The 23,872-nt window shown below is 37.3% G+C and overlaps 3 protein-coding genes across 3 annotated transcripts; 2 read left to right on the top strand and 1 right to left on the bottom strand.

The window, feature by feature from the left end:
- Positions 1 to 597: 597 nt before the first annotated feature.
- LOC306851527 (uncharacterized protein) lies at positions 598 to 5,861 on the top strand. The gene is made up of 6 exons (XM_079387820.1): positions 598 to 1,621; positions 3,694 to 3,755; positions 3,881 to 3,949; positions 4,935 to 4,986; positions 5,100 to 5,136; positions 5,233 to 5,861. Exons 1-6 carry the CDS (start codon positions 1,030 to 1,032, stop codon positions 5,279 to 5,281), a joined length of 861 nt encoding a protein of 286 aa, XP_079243946.1. The 5' UTR covers positions 598 to 1,029; the 3' UTR covers positions 5,282 to 5,861.
- Positions 5,862 to 6,988: 1,127 nt separating this feature from the next.
- Positions 6,989 to 12,145, top strand: nosip (nitric oxide synthase interacting protein). The gene is made up of 10 exons (XM_079387809.1): positions 6,989 to 7,042; positions 7,284 to 7,360; positions 7,461 to 7,566; positions 7,727 to 7,808; positions 7,898 to 8,033; positions 8,123 to 8,268; positions 8,639 to 8,755; positions 11,447 to 11,517; positions 11,642 to 11,750; positions 11,842 to 12,145. The coding sequence occupies exons 2-10, from the start codon at positions 7,291 to 7,293 to the stop codon at positions 11,911 to 11,913; spliced, it is 909 nt and encodes a 302-aa protein (XP_079243935.1). The 5' UTR covers positions 6,989 to 7,042; positions 7,284 to 7,290; the 3' UTR covers positions 11,914 to 12,145.
- Positions 12,146 to 12,378: 233 nt separating this feature from the next.
- LOC306851512 (reticulocalbin-1-like) lies at positions 12,379 to 15,516 on the bottom strand. The gene is made up of 8 exons (XM_079387797.1): positions 15,419 to 15,516; positions 14,843 to 15,064; positions 14,554 to 14,747; positions 14,131 to 14,303; positions 13,706 to 13,766; positions 13,509 to 13,600; positions 13,309 to 13,416; positions 12,379 to 13,134 (listed from the first exon to the last, which is right to left on the bottom strand). Exons 2-8 carry the CDS (start codon positions 15,055 to 15,057, stop codon positions 13,027 to 13,029), a joined length of 951 nt encoding a protein of 316 aa, XP_079243923.1. The 5' UTR covers positions 15,058 to 15,064; positions 15,419 to 15,516; the 3' UTR covers positions 12,379 to 13,026.
- Between the last annotated feature and the right edge of the window lie 8,356 nt (positions 15,517 to 23,872).

The following is a 23,872-nucleotide window of genomic DNA, read 5'->3' as shown; positions in this document are numbered from 1 at the left end:
CCACAGCCAAGATTGACAGACGACTGTTCCAAAAAATAAAAGTGGCGATCCAGGATTATCCAGTGTTTGTGTGTGTGTTAGTTTCTATGTATCAGCTTTATGGGTTTTATGCTTTCATTGACCACTGGATTTATGACTGTCACAATCACAAATGAATGAACTCATTGTAAATGATTTCATGCCACATGTATGCAATAAAATCATGATCATTGTGCATGTTCAATCATCTACATGAACGCACTTAGTTTGAGGAAGAATTACATAATTCTGCAGATGTTTGTGCTAATCAGTCCATCATCTCATTTGGATTTATTCAACAGTTCCTTCTCTTTGCTCATCGTCTTGATATAGATCCTATCATCCAGCCCCTTTCCTCCACCCTCTGCTCTCGATATATGGTCATCCTCTTCTTGGAACCCCTCCTCTGTCCCGCTGCCGTCTCTAAAGTTATCATGGCGTATGCTGCCTCTCTCTCTCTCTCTCTCTCTCTCTCTCTCTCTCACCTCCAGCCTAAAGTGCACGCTGGTGGTATGGCTGACAGCACTTGGCCCTGTCACTCATTTGCCCTAGGCCCCCGCCCCATCTCATTTTACCCCTGAGTTTGTCTGTCTGTCTGTCTCTACACCATTAGTAAGGTCTGTGCTGCAGACACCGTCTTGCCCACCACACGGCTCTTCGTAGTCCTTAAGTGCTAAATCAACACAGAGGGAACATTTTTTGTCAATTTTTCAGAAGTCTACAGAGCACACCGGCTTGCGAAGGGATCCTTGTGTTCGTCTGTCATTGGGAACAAGCGCACAAACTAGTGGAATACTTTGGACCTCTTGACTTGTCACCTGTTCTACCTCACCATAGCCTGGGTGCATCCGAGTGTCTGTGTGATCGCGTGTGAGTGTGTTTGTGAGCGTGTGTGGTTTAAGAGGAGCTAGGTGGTGTCCACATTGGGTTTTGGTTTGACAGGTGCACGACTGCACGTGCAGGAGCGTTGCACTGTGGTTCCTCTGTTTGGATTTACTGCTCTGATCAGACATGGCTACTCTGAGAAGCTTGCTGCTGGGGCTCTTGCTGGCCCTGCTTTGCTCCTTCCAGACACCGCTGGCACCTTCAGCCTCTGTCAAAGCCCAGGATCTGCCATTCATCCGCGAGGAAGGCCTGATGGCTGATGATGATGATGATGATGATGATGATGATGATGATGATGACGATGACGACGACGACGATGATGATGATGATGATGACGACGACGATGATGACGACGATGATGATGACGATGATGATGACGATGATGACGATGATGACGATGATGATGATGACGATGATGACGACGATGATGATGACGACGATGATGATGATGACGACGATGATGACGACGATGATGACGACGATGATGATGACGATGATGACGACGACGATGATGATGACGACGATGATGACGACGATGATGACGACGACGATGACGACGACGATGATGACGACGACGATGATGACGACGATGACGACGATGATGACGACGATGATGACGACGATGATGACGATGATGATGATGATGACGACGACGATGATGACGACGATGATGATGATGATGATGATGATGATGACGATGATGATGATGACCATGAAGGTACGTAAAGTTGGTCTCGAAGTGCTGTTTAATCCCCCTGTAATTTAGCAAATCATCTGCCTCCTCTCTTAGCCCTCCATAAGTATTTTCACCAAATTGGGAAAGAGAGGGGAGGAGCAAGGGGGCCCTTTTGGCCACTCCCACTTTCTTCACCTCAGCTCTGCCTCAAAACGTTGCTCTTGGCCTGCTGTAGTTGAGGTCCAATCAGTCGGTCGTGTTATTCAATCAGATCACTCAGAGCTTAGCGCAAGCCCCACCTCCTCCCCTCTCCAGCTGTCCATCACCCTGGCTGTCTTTGACTCTCTCTGTCTTCTCTTCCCTGCCTAAATAGAGCTATGAGTTCTGTGGGCCCTCTGAAGGCGGACTGCTTCAAGTCCTGACGTGCAGTACAGTACAGTGCTTATGAACTGAGGACTTAAGAGAGAAAAGAGAAAAACAAACCCAGCGCTGCAGTCTGAGCCCCAGGCCTCACTCTGGCCCAATAGATCAGATCGTTCTTTGATTTTTGTCTTGTTTTGAAAGAGCGGGTTCCACCCTTTCCTTCACCCCTATATTTGTCCTGTTTGAATTTGGAATCTTCTGCATTTGTGTCACCGTGTGAAACTACAGAGAAAGAAAGAGAGCCAGGCAGATGTAGTGGGGGAATATACCATGGAGAGAGATCACCGTGGAGTAGTAGGGACCGATAGACAAATTGAGAGAGAGAGAGAGAGACAGGAGGATGTTGGATGGTTGTGGGGAGTAGGAAGGCAGACTGATTGGACAGATCGGTTCCAGATTCTCTCTCTTTCCCTACATCTCCCCGATCTCATTCTTTCTCTGTAGAGATTCTCCATAACAGAAGTGACATGTACACCACCCTGATCTGTCTACTTGTAAAGTCATTGTGTGATATTTAAATGATCTATATGGGTTTATAAAAGTTACATATGTTATCTCTATTTATGCTAATATCTATTTATTTCATTATCCTTACCAGAAATGATTCTCATTTTCTAAATAGTTGCAAAAAAGAAAAAAAATATCACCCCTCTCAATGTACATTCTTCAATTCTTTAAACATGTACTATAGCTATAACAATACATTTTAGTTTTTTTTCTCTTTTTCATTTAAAATTAATTAGTAAAACAGACAACTGGAAACATACGGTGAGCAGTCAGGGACAATATATATGAAGTGTTTAAAGGATAAACTAGGGGGACAGCAGCACAGATGTCAGCGGAGAGGTAGCAAAAGAGAGAGAATGTTCATTCATAATTTACATATTTATGTTGATACATACAGGAAGTATCACAAGGGAACAGGCAATACAGCAACTATCAGGAGATGCAAAATATAACTGTTTAGGCTGAATCCTTTTTCTGTTGTAACTTTTTTTTTTTCCTTTTCCTGGTGTTTGTTTTTTCATTCTCTGTTTTGTGTAATATCTGCTGTGTCATCATTCTAAGTAGCACAATGGTGTGCTGTACAAAGCACCACATCTCTTAACCCCACTCTGAAACGAATAAATCAAAAGATCCTGTGTTGCACAGTGTAATTTCTGTTACTTCTGTTATTTTACCTTTAAACACAATGTGTGTCTCAAAATGTTTTAAGTTTAAATTAATGTCCATTTTTGGCAAGTATTGCCAATTGCTATTTATCTGGATAGCATACTGTACATGTAATCAACAGAGAGAATTTATTAATTGTAGCCCAAAAAGTGTTCTGTATTAACAAAGAAACCTAAATGCATTATAAAAAAAGAATATTGTCATATTGTGATGATATTAATATAACATTATATTTATTTTATTTATTATTTATTTTTTTGAAAAATATACTTTGTCTTTTTGCACTTTTTGTGTTTGTGTATATGAATGTGTTAAAAGTGTTAATTTGCATATATAGTTACTCACAAACGTGTTGAGTTGTGTATGTGCATGTGTGTGAAAGTGAGAAAGAGAAAAAAGTGGTGTTCACGTGAGTAAGACTAATTCATTCTGTTCCTCATCACAGTTCTCACCACACTTTTCACATACACATATCAATAATAATAAAAAAAAAACACAGCTGACAATATATCTTTCAGATGATGACGATGATGATGATTATCATGAAGGATCCATTTGTTCACTATGTGCCCACTGCGAGGTAGGATCCTCTGAGCTCTATCAGTTATTTGGAGTCTAATTACGCCTTCATTCAGCCAGTCTTCAACCAGTCTTGCTTTGAATTTGGCCATGATCCATTAATTTCTCATTTCTCTCTCCCCTCAGCATTGCGACAGCTGTGATAAGTGCCCATGCAAAAAGGGAGACGATTCTGAACACTGCGACTTCTGTGATGTGAGAAACCCACCACAAACCCACATTTCCTAAATAGCTACAATATAGTTTACTAAAGAACTCTATACAAAAAATACAGAAATTCAGAAAAGACCAGCAGTGCATCTGTGCACTGTATCATACATTCCATGATTACATTGTACTTTATTTTCTAGGCTTAAAATAAAGTAAAAATAAAAAGTATTTGATTTACCTCACAGTATTTTGCCAATATTTTGAATTGATAGACAATTTATTGTTGTAAAAACTGTGTAATTAACTAATTTCAATTACCAGAATAAGTCATTTTGCATTCAATCCTGTTATCTTATCATTTCCCCCCAATACATAAAAATTTGCATTCTTGAAATTTAAAGTCCTAAATTCTTCTCTATAAAATGTATGATAAATAAGAGTTTTATATAACTACAATCCAACACCTGGCCCCAAACTAACTAGTGCCTACTGAGTCATTAATGTAATTATTAATTTAATTATTTTGTATTATTTAATTCTATTTTGTATCTGGTCCCTTTTTTCACTTAATAGTTTTTAGACTTTTATTCTCTAATCATGAAATGTGCCAACAAATTAACACATATCTGCTTAACAAAAAATGTTTACAATGCTCAATAATAATGCATTTATTCTTTGAAAGCAATGACAGTTTGATTTACAACTAAAAAAAAAAAAAAAATACAAAGATGTAGAATGTTACTAAATTGCACTTACTGTAGCTGTTGGGTGAAGCTAGAGGCCTTTCAGCTGTGTTTGTGCATTAATGACATAATGACTTGCATTAGTCACAGCATGTGGGGGTCCAGGCTAGTAACAGTAAGTGTTTAAATGCAAATTACGTGGCTGTCTGAAGCTATAGATGGCTAAAGTATAGGGTGTTCCTTTTCCCCTATAAAACCACATACACATATTTACACAAACAATTACTTAAAAAAATCATAGCATGAAATTATCAAGACACTTTAACTTTTATCTTTTGTCTGTTCAGGACTGTGGAAAGTGCTACATGTGTCCTGTTTGTGACACCGTATGCAAGCCAGGTAAGAAACACACTACAATAATTTCATACATGCTATTTTAGTTGTTGAGATTGTGGATAAATGTAAAAGTCTGATTATTTGATTAACTAATTTTACACTATTTTTTCTAAAAGGTGGCTTTGTTGACTCTGTTTCTGGATCCCTCTATAAGTAAGATAATATTCTCCTGCAAATCAACCTGCAGTACTAATTGTTGTTACGAGCATAGTCATATAATGATATATCCCCTCTCCTCTCCTTTTTCAGGACTGTCGCAGACGTCTTTAATGATGACGACGATGACGACGACAACTAAACCCATTCGTCACCAGCATGTGGCCAAAAGAGGAACGTGCAATTGGGTGTTGCATTTCACAGATTTCCAGATTTACATTGTAGCGTTATGTTCATTGTCGTTAAGTTGTTTTTCTCTTTTTAATGTTATCACATCACACGCTACAGTCTGGTCAATAAATACATATACGTGGAACTTAAATCATTTCATTAGGCTACCTTAAATTAAATGTATTTAATTGAACAACATTTCCCTTTTAAACAGTCTTGTTATTAACATAAGTTATGATATGAAATGTAATTGCAAACCTAACTGTGTTGTTTTGAGACTACTTATGGAATAAAATGAGGGAACGTTTTATTTATGTGTAAGTAATAATACTTTAAAAATACTTTCAAAAACATACATTATATCAGTGATTACAGAGTATTGTCTGTGAGGGATGTCCTTACTGTCTCTGTTGAATAGGTAGTAATGTTTTTCACTTTGCTGTCGATTTTTCCGCTGATGAAACATGATTTCCAAAGATGATTTGTGATATGAAATATGGCCTTAAAGGGATGTTCATCCAAAAACAAAACTGTGTCATCGTTTACTCACCATCATGTTGTTTCAAAGTCCTTTCTTTTTCAGCAGAAATCAAAGAGAAAAGTTCTGAAATAGCAGGAGTGGCCTTTAGATATTTGATGTCCAATAGAAAAAGTATGCTAATAAGAACATAACTAGCACATTAATTATTTATACTACATACTATTAGGCTCTCTGCATGTGTCATGATCAGTCAATACTCACTTAATAATGTTAAACTGTTTGTTTGTTTGACCAATGTCCATGTCAACGTCAGGTCTCCTTTTGCTATTATCACACAAATGTGAGCAGCTTATTGCCATTCTCAATCCTACAACTTTAGACAATTAGCAATCATGTGTAGTAAAGTGGCCTTGGGGGAATAACTTAATTATTAGGCATCCTTTTGATAAAAGAATTGAACAGGTAAAACACACAAAGCTGGGAGGATGAATGTAAAAAAAAAGAGACTAAATATGTTAGCTAATTAGTCCATAGAAATCTATCTAGACTCAGGTCAGCTACAACTATATTATCATCCACACACGGCCTGCAGTTACATCGTCTGCCGTTGAAATGTCCCGCTCTTTAATGCTGGGTGAATTCTGCAACAAGAAGAAAAAAAGTCAATCTTAAAATGATTTCAAGGACATCATTCTTCTGTCTTTATTGACTTTTATATTAAAATTAGAATGATTATTAATTTTTTAGTTATATTTATTGTCTTTGACATGAACAGGCCTTTAGTCGTTGTCCTCGGCGTACATTGGCTTTAATATTAATTCTTTGAATACTGTAATACAGGGGTCACCAGACTCGGTCCTGGAGGGCATGTTGAGGCAAGTAGGAGCGAAACTCTGCAGTCGGTTGCAGTTTGGTGACCCCTGCTACATATATATATATATATATATATATATATACATATATATATATATATATATATATAATTGCTTTCTACAATGTAATATTTTTTAGCAGAAGCTCTGCTATAATCTAGATATAATAAACTACTTAAATTCAAATCTGTATTTTATGTCCATTTATGTTTATATATATATATTTTTAGTTGGTTAATGGTAAATGTGCATTATCCCAATACTAATCTGGCAGAGGGCGCGAGCATAACACCAGCGTTCTCTGCGAACTTTTATTCTGGAATTTATGACCAACCAGGAAGTGGAGCAAAGGATCATTTCCGGTTTAGGATCGTAAGAGGTAAACAGCAATTTCTGTGCTAATTCCCGCACGTTCAAACCTGCTATTAATATATGATTGAACAAACTGCGTTTGATTTATGCGTAGCTTCTGGCTTGTTGTTGTAATATGTTTTGTCTCTTATGGATTTCCTCGCTAGTTCACTAAGCAATTATCCAGCATGGGCCAACGTGTAGTTATGTGAAACTGTGCAAAATCTGTTCACCAATACTACAAAAGCAATTAATTTTGTTCTGTAAAGGACAAGCATGACTCGACACGGGAAAAACTGCACAGCAGGAGCCGTTTACACTTATCACGAGAAGAAGAAAGACACCGGTAATGTACCCCTGCTGGTCTTGTATGTATTTGTGTGTGTCATGAAATGATTGAAATGTAATTACAATATCAAATTGTGCATCTCACTTCATATTTCCAGCCGCTTCTGGTTATGGGACACAAAGTGTGCGTTTGGGGAAGGATGCGGTCAAAGATTTTGACTGCTGCTGTCTCTCCTTACAGCCCTGCAGGGACCCCGTCGTAACGTACGAGCCACATTTGCTCTCAGATAAATGTTTTAATGCTGAAATTGTCTGCATGAGGTTATTTTATGCAGTTTTAAGTAATTATATTACTGGACTATTTGCGGGTGAGCTGTTTGGAGACTGGGATTAATGTGTGTTTGTTTATATTTGCTTACTGCAGTGAAGATGGATACTTATATGAAAAAGAAGCCATCCTGCAATACATCCTTCACCAGAAAACAGAAGTTGCCAAGAAAATGAAGGTTTGAGCACTTACAAATGTATTTTGCTCTAAATTTGAATGCCCTTCACTGCTTGTCTAACACACACACACACATATTTTTAAACTCAGGCTTATGAGAAGCAGAAACAGGCGCTAAAGAGTGAAGGCCGGCTGGAGTCCAAGTCTGAGGAGCGAGAGAGAGCCGAGAAGTTCAAACAGAGAGAGAACAATATTGTCTCCAAGCCAATCAACCCCTTTACCTCAGGTATGAGAGCCAGACAAGGTGTTTTAAATTTAAGTACAACACAATGAGATTCCTGCTCGATCATGTGTGTATACATCATGTTTCTGTAGAGAAATTTAAGGACGACGGAAGCCAGAAGGGCTCAAGCAGCTCCTCCAGTTCTGACACAGGAGTGTCCAGTTCCTCTTCAGCTCTGCCCAGCTTCTGGATCCCCAGCCTCACACCAGAGGCCAAGCCCACCTTGCTTAAAAAACCCGTAGGTCTCTAGATCTGTCACTTTCCCCTATTTGCCAGCCACATGTCCCTAACCTTGGGTCTCCAATAGTCAGATGTCCTTCATGGAAGAGCATTACACAAGAGATTGTGCTTCCGCTGAAATCAGTTTGCATGCCAAGTGTTCTTTTGGTCGGTCATGATACCTTCGATTGGTTTGTTTGTCCATCTCTCCTCCTGGCTCAGGCAGTTCTCCACTCTGTGTTCAGTAGCTTCTTGTGTCATGATTGTCCTCTTAAAGTATCTCACCCTGTATGGGGCACTCAATTTAAGAAATACACCTCACAAATATATGAACTCTTTTGACATCATCTGTTATCATTAACTGTTTTCCTTCTCTCCTGCTTTTTCAGTCAAAAACAGTGTTGTGCCCCATGTCAGGACGTCCTTTGAAGATGAGTGATTTGATTTCAGTGCGCTTCACTCCGCTGAACCCCAGTCTGGACCGAGTGGCCCTTCTCACACGCCAAGTAAGAGCTTTTCCTTTATATATATTTACGTATATATTTATTTATTTATTAGCTGCATCTCTCTTTCCATTTAATACTGTATACAATACCTTTCGAAAGTTTTATGTTATAATATATAATGTTATAATTTTTAGTCTTCAGTCTCACATGATCCTTCAGAAATCATTCTCAAGTAGGGATGTAAGAGTCGGTCGAAAATCGTGTGATGATTCATGTTGGTTCAGAGGTTAAACAAAGTGTAATACAATTGCTGGCTTATAAATGTATTACTGAGGAAAACTAACTGTCTTCAGAAAACATTAGATGGTATTTTCTTTGCATCTTGCCTCAGTATAATGCATATTGAAGTAGTGTTTATAAATGCAGTGCTGCTTTGTTTACATCGGTAACCAAGGAAATGCTGTATTACTGCTGTTCCATAAGCGCCACCTGCTCAGAGAGAGAATTTGCGTTCTCATTCAGCCCATCTGCTTTTATACAGGTCCTTCTCACAAAATTAGCATATTGTGATAAAGTTCATTATTTTCTGTAATGTACTGATAAACATTAGACTTTCATATATTTTAGATTCATTACAACACAACTGAAGTAGTTCAAGCCTTTTATTGTTTTAATATTGATGATTTTGGCATACAGCTCATGAAAACCCAAAATTCCTATCTCAAAAAATTAGCATATTTCATCCGACCAATAAAAGAAAAGTGTTTTTAATACAAAAAAAGTCAACCTTCAAATAATGATGTTCAGTTATGCACTCAATACTTGGTCGGGAATCCTTTTGCAGAAATGACTGCTTCAATGCGGCGTGGCATGGAGGCAATCAGCCTGTGGCACTGCTGAGGTGTTATGGAGGCCCAGGATGCTTCGATAGCGGCCTTAAGCTCATCCAGAGTGTTGGGTCTTGCGTCTCTCAACTTTCTCTTCACAATATCCCACAGATTCTCTATGGGGTTCAGGTCAGGAGAGTTGGCAGGCCAATTGAGCACAGTAATACCATGGTCAGTAAACCATTTACCAGTGGTTTTGGCACTGTGAGCAGGTGCCAGGTCGTGCTGAAAAATGAAATCTTCACCTCCATAAAGCTTTTCAGCAGATGGAAGCATGAAGTGCTCCAAAATCTCCTGATAGCTAGCTGCAATGACCCTGCCCTTGATAAAACACAGTGGACCAACACCAGCATCACTGACTGTGGGTACTTGACATTGAACTTCAGGCATTTTGGCATTTCCCTCTCCCCAGTCTTCCTCCAGACTCTGGCACCTTGATTTCCGAATGACATGCAAAATTTGCTTTCATCCGCTGAGCAACAGTCCAGTGCTGCTTCTCTGTAGCCCAGGTCAGGCGCTTCTGCCGCTGTTTCTGGTTCAAAAGTGGCTTGACCTGGGGAATGCGGCACCTGTAGCCCATTTCCTGCACACGCCTGTACACGGTGGCTCTGGATGTTTCTACTCCAGACTCAGTCCACTGCTTCCGCAGGTCCCCCAAGGTCTGGAATCGGTCCTTCTCCACAATCTTCCTCAGGGTCCGGTCACCTCTTCTCGTTGTGCTGCGTTTTCTGCCACACTTTTTCCTTCCCACAGACTTCCCACTGAGGTGCCTTGATACAGCACTCTGGGAACAGCCTATTCGTTCAGAAATGTCTTTCTGTGTCTTACCCTCTTGCTTGAGGGTGTCAATGATGGCCTTCTGGACAGCAGTCAGGTCGGCAGTCTTACCCATGATTGCGGTTTTGAGTAATGAACCAGGCTGGGAGTTTTTAAAAGCCTCAGGAATCTTTTGCAGGTGTTTAGAGTTAATTAGTTGATTCAGATGATTAGGTTAATAGCTCGTTTAGAGAACCTTTTCATGATATGCTAATTTTTTGAGATAGGAATTTTGGGTTTTCATGAGCTGTATGCCAAAATCATCAATATTAAAACAATAAAAGGCTTGAACTACTTCAGTTGTGTTGTAATGAATCTCAAATATATGAAAGTCTAATGTTTATCAGTACATTACAGAAAATAATGAACTTTATCACAATATGCTAATTTTTTGAGAAGGACCTGTATAGTTTTGTTGCATAATTTCATTTCACAAAGCCAAAGTAAGACTATTGTGTTTTTGTTTCAGATGCTTTTTCTGTACAAGGTGCATTTTCTGCTAGAAAATGTGAACATTTTCTTTAAAAAAAAAAAATTCAAGCTAGGCAAAGCCTTAGTTTGTTTATATGAAGAGATTTATTTGTATGTTTTATTTATTTGGGATTTATTTATTTATTATTTATATCTGCTATTTGGAAAATGATTTATTTGACCTAAAAGATATTCCGATGTCAGGTGATCCATTTTGTCTGAGAAATAATAAAAGTAGATTTTTCATTTACAATTTGTCTTAAATCTCATGTTGTTAAAATTATCATTAAAACAATTGGATCATGAAACCAGTATCATGCATTTTATTGCATTGTGAGTTGAGTGAAATCTTCTGAAGAAACATTTCTCATTATTATCAATGTTGATAAAGGTTGTGCTGCTTAAGAGTTGTGGTTTATTTCTATTTCTATGATTTCTATTATTAAATGTTAAATATTTCTGTATTGTATCTTAAGAAAAGAAAATGACCTAAAACTTTAAATTACTGCACGTCTTTGCAAGCAGTATTTTTAAGGTACTTATCAACCATTCAGAAATAGTTTTTTGTGGTCCTCAGGACAGATACGTGTGTGCAGTAACCAAAGACACGCTTGGGAACTCTGTGCCCTGTGCAGTTCTTAGACCCTCGTGAGTTTGACTTTCAAATTGTTTGTTCAGCAAGAATTGATCTGACTTTATACATTTTCATACATTTAGGCCTTGCCCTCACTTTTAGTTTCTCTCTCTTTTTGTTTCCTGTCTTTCCCTCAAGTGGAGTCGTAGTCACTATGGAGTGTGTGGAGAAGCTCATACAGAAAGACATGACTGATCCAGTAACTGGAGACAAACTGAAAGAAAAGGACATCATACCCCTTCAGAGGGTGTGTATGAGAGACATAAAGCTATAAAGAGTGTCTCAATGTTTTACAAATGCACAGTCAGTGTATGATGTCTGTCTTTGCTTGTCGGCAGGGTGGGACTGGCTTTGCAGGCTCAGGAGTGGACCTCAAAGCTAAAGAGGCCAGACCCGTTATGCAAGCATAAACGAGGATTGGACAACGCTTTGACCCTGTAAATATTGTCATTCATTTTCCTGGACTTTTTTTGTAGTCATTTTGTTGTCAGTTGTTTGGTGAGGGATAATTGGAGTGGATGTTGAAGTTTTGTTTTATTTTATTTTTTTCCTTACCCCCAAAGATACTTTAATGTCATGTGTAAACAATATACAGTAGATGTTTTTTGTTTTTTTTAATAAATCATTCATTTTACACACTTCAAAAATCTAATTTGTCTTATTTTAATAGTTTTAGGGCACATTCAGGCTTTTTGTGGTCATAATGAGGTTAAAGTTCATCATGATCTTCTGTCAGGGTCCCAAAGTCAGTTATAGTGCTGACTTTAATGAAATCCATTTTATCCATGATCTCACTGATAGAGAGACGACCATCCTGGGAATGACATTAAGGACACAGACACATTTTGGAAAATGCAAAGGACAAAGAATGATTTAGCTGAGCAAGAGGGTGACTGACTATTTTATTTAAGCTTCTGTGATTAACAATTAGACCTCTTATCAGAATGCAATCTAATGTCTTTGTGAGAACACTGAAATTAAACCCCAGTCCACAATTATAAAAACCAACATGGCTTTATTTAGAATTCACAGAGAGAAAAATGTCCCACCAATACAGTGTCAATCACTTTTGTCTCCTCCCATCTATGGAGTCCCTGCCCCTCTTTCCCTCCCTCTGGCTTCATTTCTCCTCAGCTATGCCTCTTTTCATGTTAGTGATATATTGAATGTGAAATCAGACCACTAAAATTTGAAACTCTGAAATTTGCTTTGTAACAGTCAAAACAAGGCTGTTATTTTGAATACTGATGCAACTGTCCCTGTATTCAGCGCTGAATTCCTGAGCATCTCTCAAGTGGAAGATATCAGTCCATTTCCTCACAATTAGCACGCTGGAGTGTCTGTTCACAAGGAATGTGAGTGTTCCTTACGATTTTGTTTCAAAGGATGAAATGTTTGACAAATAAAACTAAAATACCTGTCTTCATTGAAGCCTAACCCTTGACATGCGTTTTACCCAACACATGATGAAAAATATATTGCCCCAAATATATTGCCCACCCGTGTACCCAGATATGTCAGCATTAAAGTTCATCGTGTCTTTTGGTGAGATCTTCTCCATAATTAGTCGCTTGGCTCCCGACAAACATGTTCCAGTTTGCCAGAATCTCCTTCTTTGTGATTTTGTCATCCTGGTTAGTCAATTACATGAAGCAGTTGGAAGTCCATTGCAATTCAATGGCAGTGAATTAAAAGAAAGACAGAGGTAAAGATTAAATTAAATTAGATTTTTGACTAGTATTATAGCCATTTATGCATTATTGCGAATTAATGACACCACCCACGTTGAAGTCAAAGTCACTTACGTTGTCTTTATCGGTTTCATGAATGAGATGCCGGGCCTCATTATCAGCATGGTCAACCTCTGAAGGGAGGATCCAATGAGAGACTTCACTGGCATCAAGGAAACCATCCTAACAAAACCAAACAAATCATGAACCATGAAAGAATAGCAAGGAATCACTCCCAGGTGATGCTGCTAGATTTCCTTCCCACAACCACATACCTTGTTCATGTCTCTGAACTCTGAAAAGTGTTTCTTTTCTGTTGTGACCCAATCTGGTTCATTCTCTCCATTTTCAGGAGTGAACATGTCCCCTAGGGTCAACAGGAACACATGCACCGTTTCAATTAATTTGGCCACAAAATATCAGTTCTAATGTAGGCTTTCATCTTTCCCAGGTGAATAGAGTAGACATTTACCAATGTATTCCTGCAGATTAATCTTGCCATCACCATTCTTGTCAATGTCTTCAATTGTTTCCTATAACAATGAAGGATCAAAGTTTGCAGTGATCTGTTCTGGTCTGACAGATGCTAAACATTAACAATAGACAGCTAAATAAATAATCTACAGTATTCATAGTAATTCTTCTGTCACTTGGACAATTTGTATTAGTATTTCCTTAACATAAACATACATTCTGCAGAATCATCTAGAAACCCTCTTCCTGGAATCATGTGTTATTGTCAGATCACACAAGATAAACCTCTCACATGTGAACAAGAGATCATCTTGGTTCTTGGTCTATAGGTTTTTTCTCCATGTGAATCTTCCTCAACATGTATTAAACATATTTTTCTGTAAACCATGCTAGTATAAATGCCTTCTGCTTTACTTTGTGTACCTGTATCACAATGCCCCTCATGTGGTCAAACTCTTCTGGATGGAGGAAGGCAGTGAACTCTTCTCTGGTAGCAACACCGTCCCCGTCCCGGTCTGCGGACTTGAACCGTCTTTCATCTCTAGTGAGCATGGCTTTGTAACTCGCCTTATCATCCACATCATCAAACTCCGTATCTGGAATAAAGTAACAAAGTACATCAACAATCACTATTCTTTAGTTCTGCAGTATGTATTGGAGTTTAACTTCTAAAAACTAAACATTTTTGTCTATTTAATTTCAATTCTAATTATATAATAGTTTCTTTTTGCGAAAATGTTGCATTATTGTGAACAGAAAATACATAACTCTACATAAACAGCTGTTTCTCACTAAAAGCCACATAATTAGTAGCCACGCCCAAATTCAAAGGCTCGTTTTAATTACCCATGTAATATCCGTAGGTGGTGTTTTTGTACTCGATCCAGCCAATCTTCCCATCCTTGTTCTGGTCATACTCTTTCCAGTGCTTGTCCACGTTCTCCTCGATGTACCTCCTCTGCCTGTGCTTGATCCAGTGGTGCAGCTCAGCATGACTGATGAATCCATCCTTATCTGTGTCAATCCTATCCACAATCTTCCTGCATGGAGAATATACAAAAGAATGCAAAGTAAGACACATGACAATATTATTAATCTCCTATTTACTGTACCATTCTCACATATTTATTTTTACCCTAGTCTCTCTTTGCTCTCCTCGGGGCTTAGCTGGTCAAAGGTCTTGGCTTCCTCTTTGCCCAGGAAGGCCTCGTGGTCATACTGGTATCCATGGGCATCATCATGAGCATGGTCACTGAGGTCAGGCTTATGATGTACACGCTTCTCCTGTGCAGGCACAGCAATTGTGACCCCAACAAACAGGGCAAGTGTCCCTAATAAGAGCAGCTGCATATTCTCCCTAAGGAGTGTGTGTAAAAGAGACAGAAAAAGATTTTATAAATTATTTCTGCCCTAGGAAAAAAAGGATAATGTACATTAAATGTAAATGTATTATTAATGGTCTCATTCGATTTTAAATTAAATGATACAGCATAGACATTTGTTTTCAACTTTGAGTAAGCATCAACTATTTTATGTTAAAGCATAATGATAAAAAACAAGAACATAGAAAATCTATTTATGCACTGTTTTACAGCATATAATGATTATTGAACGAGCTGTACAAAAACAGTTGACATTAAAAATAAAAACAGTGCAATTTAAGTGAAAAAATTTAATCATTTTTTTATGTAAAACTGTATAAATGACTTACCAAGTCTGCAGTGATTTCTGCTTTAGTACACCCGTTTATCCTGAGTTGAGGAGTACGCGTTGGCACTGTTCTTCTTTAAAGTGCACGTAAAAGGGGGTGGAGCAGCCACGTTACGTGTCCTCATAAAGTTTTTACTGACAGGAAAAAGAGCCAATTATAAGACGGAATTGGGTGGGGCCTAGGAGAATTCTAAACTCTACTGGCTGCGGAACGCCACGTTGACACGCGAACGCGCATTCAGAGAGGCAGGCGCGTTTTGGCAAACTGGGAAAAAGTTTTAAGGACAGCTAATCCTTGACAGAAACGTTGTGTTAATTGCGTTTGCACTAGAAAATTATTGGAAATAAATTACGTTAAATGCATGTTAAATAACCTTAATGTAACATGCAAGCTCTGTTTTATTAAGTTTTTAAGGCGCAAGTTAATATCTGGTCAGTGGACTTTGTATTAGGGTACTTCTACGCTGAATTTAAATAGTAATAATAATATCAATGCAACTCAGAAAGTGTTAAGTGACGGTGTCGTTTTGTAAATTAAAGGCCAACAGATCTTTAGCATTGTCAGATTAAACAAGTTAAAAGTCTCACATATTGAATATTAGCATGTAAGTATAGTTTTTAAAGCTATTTCTTTAAAACAAGCTAGTATAATCCCTTTTAAAGATTTTACTTTTGTCATTTACTTTTGTCATTTAGCAGACGCTTTTGTCCAAAGCGACTTACAAATAAGAAAAAGTAACTAAAACTAAAAAGTTACAACTCTATAAATACTATCTACCCACATATTTAAGAAAATAAAGAAATAAAATAAAATTAACACATGCATATAACAACAACATTTCAATAATAAACATATCAATGAAAAAATTAAATAAAAAGCTACTACTATCCCTTGCCGGTGTCCCTGCCCGGTGGAGTCGCACGGTAGAGTCGATGGTCTTTACACTCTTTACTTTTTTACTTTTGTCATTTAGCAGACGCTTTTGTCCAAAGCGACTTACAAATAAGAAAAAGTAACTAAAACTAAAAAGTTACAACTCTATAAATACTATCTACCCACATATTTAAGAAAATAAAGAAATAAAATAAAATTAACACATGCATATAACAACAACATTTCAATAATAAACATATCAATGAAAAAATTAAATAAAAAGCTACTACTATCCCTTGCCGGTGTCCCTGCCCGGTGGAGTCGCACGGTAGAGTCGATGGTCTTTACACTCTTTACTTTTTTACTTTTGTCATTTAGCAGACGCTTTTGTCCAAAGCGACTTACAAATAAGAAAAAGTAACTAAAACTAAAAAGTTACAACTCTATAAATACTATCTACCCACATATTTAAGAAAATAAAGAAATAAAATAAAATTAACACATGCATATAACAACAACATTTCAATAATAAACATATCAATGAAAAAATTAAATAAAAAGCTACTACTATCCCTTGCCGGTGTCCCTGCCCGGTGGAGTCGCACGGTAGAGTCGATGGTCTTTACACTCTTTGGTCTTCACACTAAGAGGGCTTCACACGACGACTGCCGCGACCGCTGCCGCGGTATAATAACGAGCTTTTAAAGATTTAATCCTTCCTTTTTAACTAAACGTTTCTCATGCACTTTTCAGAAAGTTGATATCAAAAATAGCAATTTGTTTGTGGTCAGTTTGACAGGTAGCCTATATCAGGGAGAACATGTTTAAAATGTAATAAAATATTGCAACTAAAGATAACTGGCTAAAATATAGAACAGCAGTGTGAACACATCAACATGTTTTAAATTCGATTTATGTTTTCGATTTTTTGTTTTATATACACTGTAAAAAACTGTGCCGTTAAATAACGGTAATGTGCTGGCAGCAGAGTCGCCAGCAATCTACTGTAATTTTACAGTATTCGTACTGTGAAATTATTTTACAGTTTATTACCGTAAAAATGAAATACAGTATAATTCTGTTTTTTTTTTTATTTACAGTAAAATACTGGCAGCAGAGTCGCCAGCAATCTACTGTAATTTTACAGTATTCGTACTGTGAAATTATTTTACAGTTTATTACCGTAAAAATTAAATGCAGTATAATTCTGTTTTTTTTTTAATTTACAGTAAAATACTGGCAGCAGAGTCGCCAGCAATCTACTGTAATTCTACAGTATGCATGCTGTGAATTATTTAACAGCTTGTTTCTGTAAAAATTAAATGCAGAACATTTCTGTGATTATTTCAATTTACAACATTATGGTTACTTTAAATTTACTCTTTATTGTACAAAGGCATAAGTAATTGGATTGAAGATTAATTACTTAATTTATTTCACTTTTTTTTTTTTTTTTTTTTTTTAAATCTAGTGTTATTTTATGCCTTTGTAAAGAGTGAATTTAAAGTAACCAATGAGGTTGTAATTGGATTTACAGTCGAACATTATTGTTCTGTGGGCTACACACATCTACCGGTACTTAAAATACATTATATTGAAATATCTAAACAAGCAAGCACTCAATGAATATAAACCAAAATAAAGTTTTATTTAAAAGAACAGTCAACATTTAACAAGGATTCAAAACAAACAAACACAAAAAATGGTAAAAAACCTGTGAAGACAGATTTTGGCTAACAAACAAAAACTTAAAAATAAAAACAATGGCAGTAAAAAAAAAAAAAAAGACAAATATAAAATAAGTTACAAACATGACAACCTGAAGTCATTAAACATTTTAACATTTAACATTTTCTTTTTACATTTTTGGATATACTCAGAACATGCAACAAATTTAGTGAAACATTTTAGTGAAAAAAAAATAAATATAATTGTTCAGGCACTTCTTTAAACATTCCAGTGAGGAGGCTTGTGTACCTTTTAAAAGAGTTCTAGTCCTAGGTGAATGACTTTGTCATTTTACACCTACTTAACCATGACGACCTGGCTGCATGTTGTCTCCTGAGGTATTCCAACTGGTACCTCTGTAAAACATCAGCAAACCATTTGACATAAACATTACACAGGAATTATCAATTCTTCAAACTTTGCAAGCACTGTTGTGGAGAGCAATTTAACATTAACACACACTTGTTTGTAAGTACTACATATTTACCACGTGTATACCAAGGACCGTATGTGTCTTGTTTGTTACCACATAATAGCACATTTTTCCATAGGTGCTACATATTTACCATGTACATATCTTTAGTATGTGCAGTAATGTCTTATTAGTCGCCATATAGGGATACTGTAAGGACCTGCCTGTTTGTACCCACTTGTCCGTAAGTACTACATATTTACCATGTATATACATTAGCAAGTACAGTAAAGTATCTAATTAGTTACCATGTACGGGCACTACCTGTAAGTGACCGTTATTACCTACACTTGTCTGTATGTACAAACTAATTACCATGCATGCACGACTGTTAAGTACAGCCGTGTTTCTTATTTGTTACCATGTACATACACTTCAGGTAAGTACTTTGTGTTACCACTCATTTGCCAGTAGGTACAAGATATTTACCATGTATGTACCAGGGAAATACACGTACTGTAAAATAAAGTGCTACCAGAAAAGCTACAATGAGGAAAAGGAAATTCAAGCAGTCTCACCTCTGAATGAATTCCAGAGTACAGGCTGCTTCTTCTTGATATTGGAGGTTAAACATGTAGTAGATTGCAAATACAGCAGCAAGTCCCGTCAAAAAGGTTGGTGTGATACCTTCAGATATGACACGACCCTCAAGTGTGATCATCCAGCACCCAATAGTTGCCCTGTTTCACCTGAAACTTCCAAGTAATAGCAACATTCATCTCACCTTGCATAAAAATCTGTACATTCACAGAAAAATAGCAATGTAATAGGTCTATCAATGAAATGTATACCAAGTAGAATCAGGCGAGGACTTGTTTTCAACAACGACTAACAGTCTTAGTTTAGAGATGATCTAAAACAAACTTAATAAAACCTGGTGACTGTAAAATGTGTGTATATGTTTGAATTATTCACACATTTTAGCAGTGAAGAGAGGTTTTAAAACCATACACTCACTAGCTCGACAGTTTGCTGAGCATCGATGTCATAACATTACTTCTGGTAATATTACCTGAATAAAATACTGGTGAGGAATATAAGAAATGCTTTTAATTACCTTGTAGGTGCAGATGCAGGTCAATGCCATTGAAGGACATCGGATGGCAAATGGAGATGTGAAGTAGATGTCCTTAGAAACTTGTTTCCTCTTCGGGAAAAAAAAGTGCTTCACAAATGACGTTTGTAAAAATTGTCATCACAAGTACCTCAATGAAAAGGATTTCGGATGCTTGAAAATAGCAAATTAACCAAACTGACAAAACAGCAATGCACTTTAACCAAACTTGTACACTCAATTAAAAAAATACAAATAAAAAAAAATACTGCATTGTACTGTATTTAACATAGCCCACAATGCATTGCAAACAGTAAAAAACCGTATTCCTTAAATACAGTAGAATACTGTTAAAAATTAGCTGTAAATTAACAGCAATTTCTTAAACAGCAAAATATTGCCCAGAATGCATAGTTTTCTACAGTACATTACTGTTTTAATGGAAAACAGGATGTTACTGTCAGATTTTGGCCGTTTTTTAACAGCAATTTTTTACAGTGTAGGCTACTGCAGTTTATGCTATCAAGTTGAAATCTTGTTCAGATTTACATTATACTTATGCATTTGACAGATGGTTTTCTCTAAAGTGTCATACATTCAAAGTGTATGTTATCAGTTTATACATTTCCTGCTAATCGAGGCTAGCCATTGTTTTGCTATCACCAGGCTGCCAGTAGAGCTATAGGTCTAAGAAGTACTAACTTGGTTAATGAGCAGGCCTAGACAAACTCTGCAGATTTTTACATCCTCCTTCTGCTGTTTTTAGGGAAAAATCTGGGGCAGTTCTGCAGAATGAACATGGTAAAATTTGTTAAATTTGAGCATAATCAAATTAATAAAAATATTTAATTAAACACACGAGGGGCAGCATAAACTTGTACTGTTTGAGGTCAATAAGATTTATTTTTTTCTGGGAAAAAAAAAACCATCCAGCAAGAATGCAATAAATTTATCAAAAATGTCCATAAATATATATTTTTAAATTTATTTATTTTTTAATGAATCCTGATCTTTTGAACATTCTGTTCATTAATGAATTCTGAAAAAATATATAAAGTAGCACAATGGATCATGTGACACTGACTGGAGTTATGGCGGCTGTCACTTAATTTTTTTATCAAAGGAATATATTACATTTTAAAGAATATTAAATAGAAAACATTTATTTTAAATTGTTAAACTGTTTATTATACTTACTGTTGCTTATACTTTTTGCCCTTTTTTTGATCAAATTAATGCAAAAAACATTTTAAAAACTGACCCCAAACTTTTAAATAGTAATGTATGCATATAAGGGAGCTCAAATTCTGCAGAAACTTGCAGAAAATCTACAAAGGTTTCTGCATCGAAATTCCATGTTAGCCTGCTTATGAGACAACAAAATACTTGCACCTATGGATGCTAGGACCAAAGCCACTTAGTTGTGTCTACTTGTACCTCCTTCAACTTTGTCACCTCCCGATTTCGTTGTTTCTCGATCCCTCATCCTCCCTCACATCTTTTCGCACAACTTTTCACACCTGCCCTCTTTCTTTACCTCTTTGTCTCTCTCCAGACATACACAGCGCTTCATCCCTCGGTCCTCACCCCTTTTTCTTTCTCTGTGTGTGTATGTGTGTGTCCCCTCTCTTCTCTCTCTTTGCCTGTGGCTGTGTCTAGTACCATGGAGCAATTGAAGGTGACAGGGCCAGAGAGAGAGGAGGGGAGAGGGAGGACGTGGCACTCTGTAGCCTGGGGGCACAAAACAACACACAGAGAGAGAGATGGGAAAGGAAATGGGAGGGCAGAGATGACAAAATAAGGAAGAAGACAAGTGCTCGGGAACCAAACGGATGACAGAGTGATGGAGAGACTGTGGGCCTAATGAATTATTTGTAATTGATGCATTAACATCAATGCCTCTGCTGGATTTTGGCGTCACTCGTGGGGTATCGAGTACAAAACTTGCTCCTTTACCACATATACATGCACTCTCATACATGTACAGACATTTTTTTAAGTGCTTGATGTTAATTTGTCCCGGCATTGTTGCTATGGTGACCTCTCTTCCCCCTCCCCCCCAGCAGAGAGAGAGAGGGTGACAGGGATGAACTAACAAGACACTGAAAAAATGTGCCCTGAAGGAGCGTACGCTCACACACCAGCACACATAATAAACACGCACTCAACGTCACACGTGTGCAACACTCTGACACTAAATATTAACAGCATTTTATTAGGATCCCTTCTCATTTGCTTCACTTTTGTAACTATTTCAAAAAGTAACCCACACGGAGAAAGATGCTCTTCATCTTCCTTTGTGTTTCTGTTTAAATCTTCTGTCTGTTTTCCGTGTCATTGTTTTTTTCCGTGCATCCTCTGAACGAGTGACAAAGAGGGAGACGTAGGTATGGGGGGAGGATGAGAGAGGAAGAGAGCGGAGGGTTTTGTCAACCGGAAATAAATAAAGCTGGCACCCTCCTTCTCCTCCGCCTCCTCTGTCTCTCTTTCTCGTGCCCTCCATGTCCCCCTTCCCTGTTTTTGTTTTTTTTTCTACAAGGATACATCCATGGCCTCGTTATGTCTTCCTATTTCTCTCTTTCTGTTTCAGTTCCTTCACTATCATGCGTGTACCGCACGAAACTCCTTGTGATTGTTTTTGCCATGACAGTGTCCATTGACCTGAAGGTGCTTGTCGCATTAAAGCGATAGACCTCTCAAAAATTAACATTCTGTCATCATTTACTCACCCTCGTGTCGTTCCCGACCTGAGTGATGTCTGAAACACAAAGGAGATGTTTAACAGAATGCTCGAGCTGCTCCTTTCCATACAATGAGTGGTGTGAATGATGACTAGGGGCTGTTAAGTCACCAAAAAGTACCATAAAAGTAACATAACAGTAGTCCACATGACTCCTGCACTATATTCCAAGTCTTCAGAAGTAATACAATAGTTTTGATTAGACCAATATCATTTTGGAAGCTTGGCAGCTCATTTAGACAGCGTTCACTTTCATTTCATAGAAAAGAGCAGTGTGAATATTCTGCTAAACTTTGCGTTCCACAGAAAAAATTAAGTCAGACAGATCTGGAAAGACGTAAGAGTAAATAACCAATGACAAAATTTGCATTTTTAGATGAAAATCCTTTTAATATTTGTGTAGATCTACTCTGACCCCATAAGTAATCTCTGTTTTTTGACATAATACTTTCTCATTTAAAGTTGTATAATATTTATTCCCAATTTAATAGCAGAAAAAATATCCAGTGGTTCTCAGCCTTTTTGTCTTCAAGACCCGCTTTTGTCCAAATCAGTTTTCGAAGGCTCTAAAATGGTCTGTTGTAATAACAATAAACATGTTTTAGTGGGTTTTTCTTAGCATTGTAAGATTTTGTTAATATAATTAACTTTTAATAATTTAATATTAAAAACCACATTGGGGCCACCTTGAAAGTTTGCTGATGCCCCCTAGTGGGTCCCGATAAATGAGAACCATTTACCTTAGAGAGAATGCATGAAAAAATGAAACATATCCGTACACAATATAGCTCATGTTTCTCTGATTCTAGGTCTAATACCCAAAAGGAGAAATAAAATCCCCTTTGATCCTTCTTCTTATTTCAAAAGTTAGCATAACAAGTCCTCTTATTTATTTACCTAAGTTGAACCTTTCATATTAACTAGAATCAAAATTGTCATGCTTGTAAGTAGTGTTGGCTGAGTCTCCTGTATCAGACCTCCAAGTCTCTCTCTCTTTCTGTTTTTCTCTCTTATTTTAACATGTCACAGGCTCTTTGGTTTTTAAAGTTAATCCAATAAAATATGCAAATATAGCATTGGGATTGTCACAAAGTGCAGTGGAGGGTAAACATGATGCTGTATATACTCTGATGTGTGTGTGTGTGTAGGAGAAGAGAGGCCTTACACGCAAGTCTGAGAGCGTCTCCTCATGTTTGCATGTAATCGTACTGGTGAGCATGGAACGTACAGAGAACAGAGTAATGTGTGAAATGTCTCTGCTCATGAGGATGGCAGTGTCTTGTTTTAAAATGTAAGAATATAATGGTCTGTTCATTGAAATTGTTTTGTCAGCACAACAGCTTTTATGTTGTCTATATTCTCTGTGTGTGTGTGTGTGTGTGTGTGTATGTATGTTTGTTTTATATTATTTAAACTGCTTTCTTTTAACCTTCATGTTCTTTTTGGGGACTATTAGGCCCCAAGGACATTTTAAAAGCTTTACAAATATACTAAGGCCTGGTTTCACAGACAGGGTTTAGACTAAGCCAGGATTAGATCATAGATCAATTAGGACATTTAAGCAATTTTTATAAACATGCTTAGAAA

This window comes from Barbus barbus (genome assembly GCF_936440315.1).
Source record: "Barbus barbus genome assembly, chromosome: 3".
Classification (NCBI taxonomy): domain Eukaryota; kingdom Metazoa; phylum Chordata; class Actinopteri; order Cypriniformes; family Cyprinidae; genus Barbus; species Barbus barbus.
This window is presented reverse-complemented; position numbering and strand designations above follow the sequence as displayed.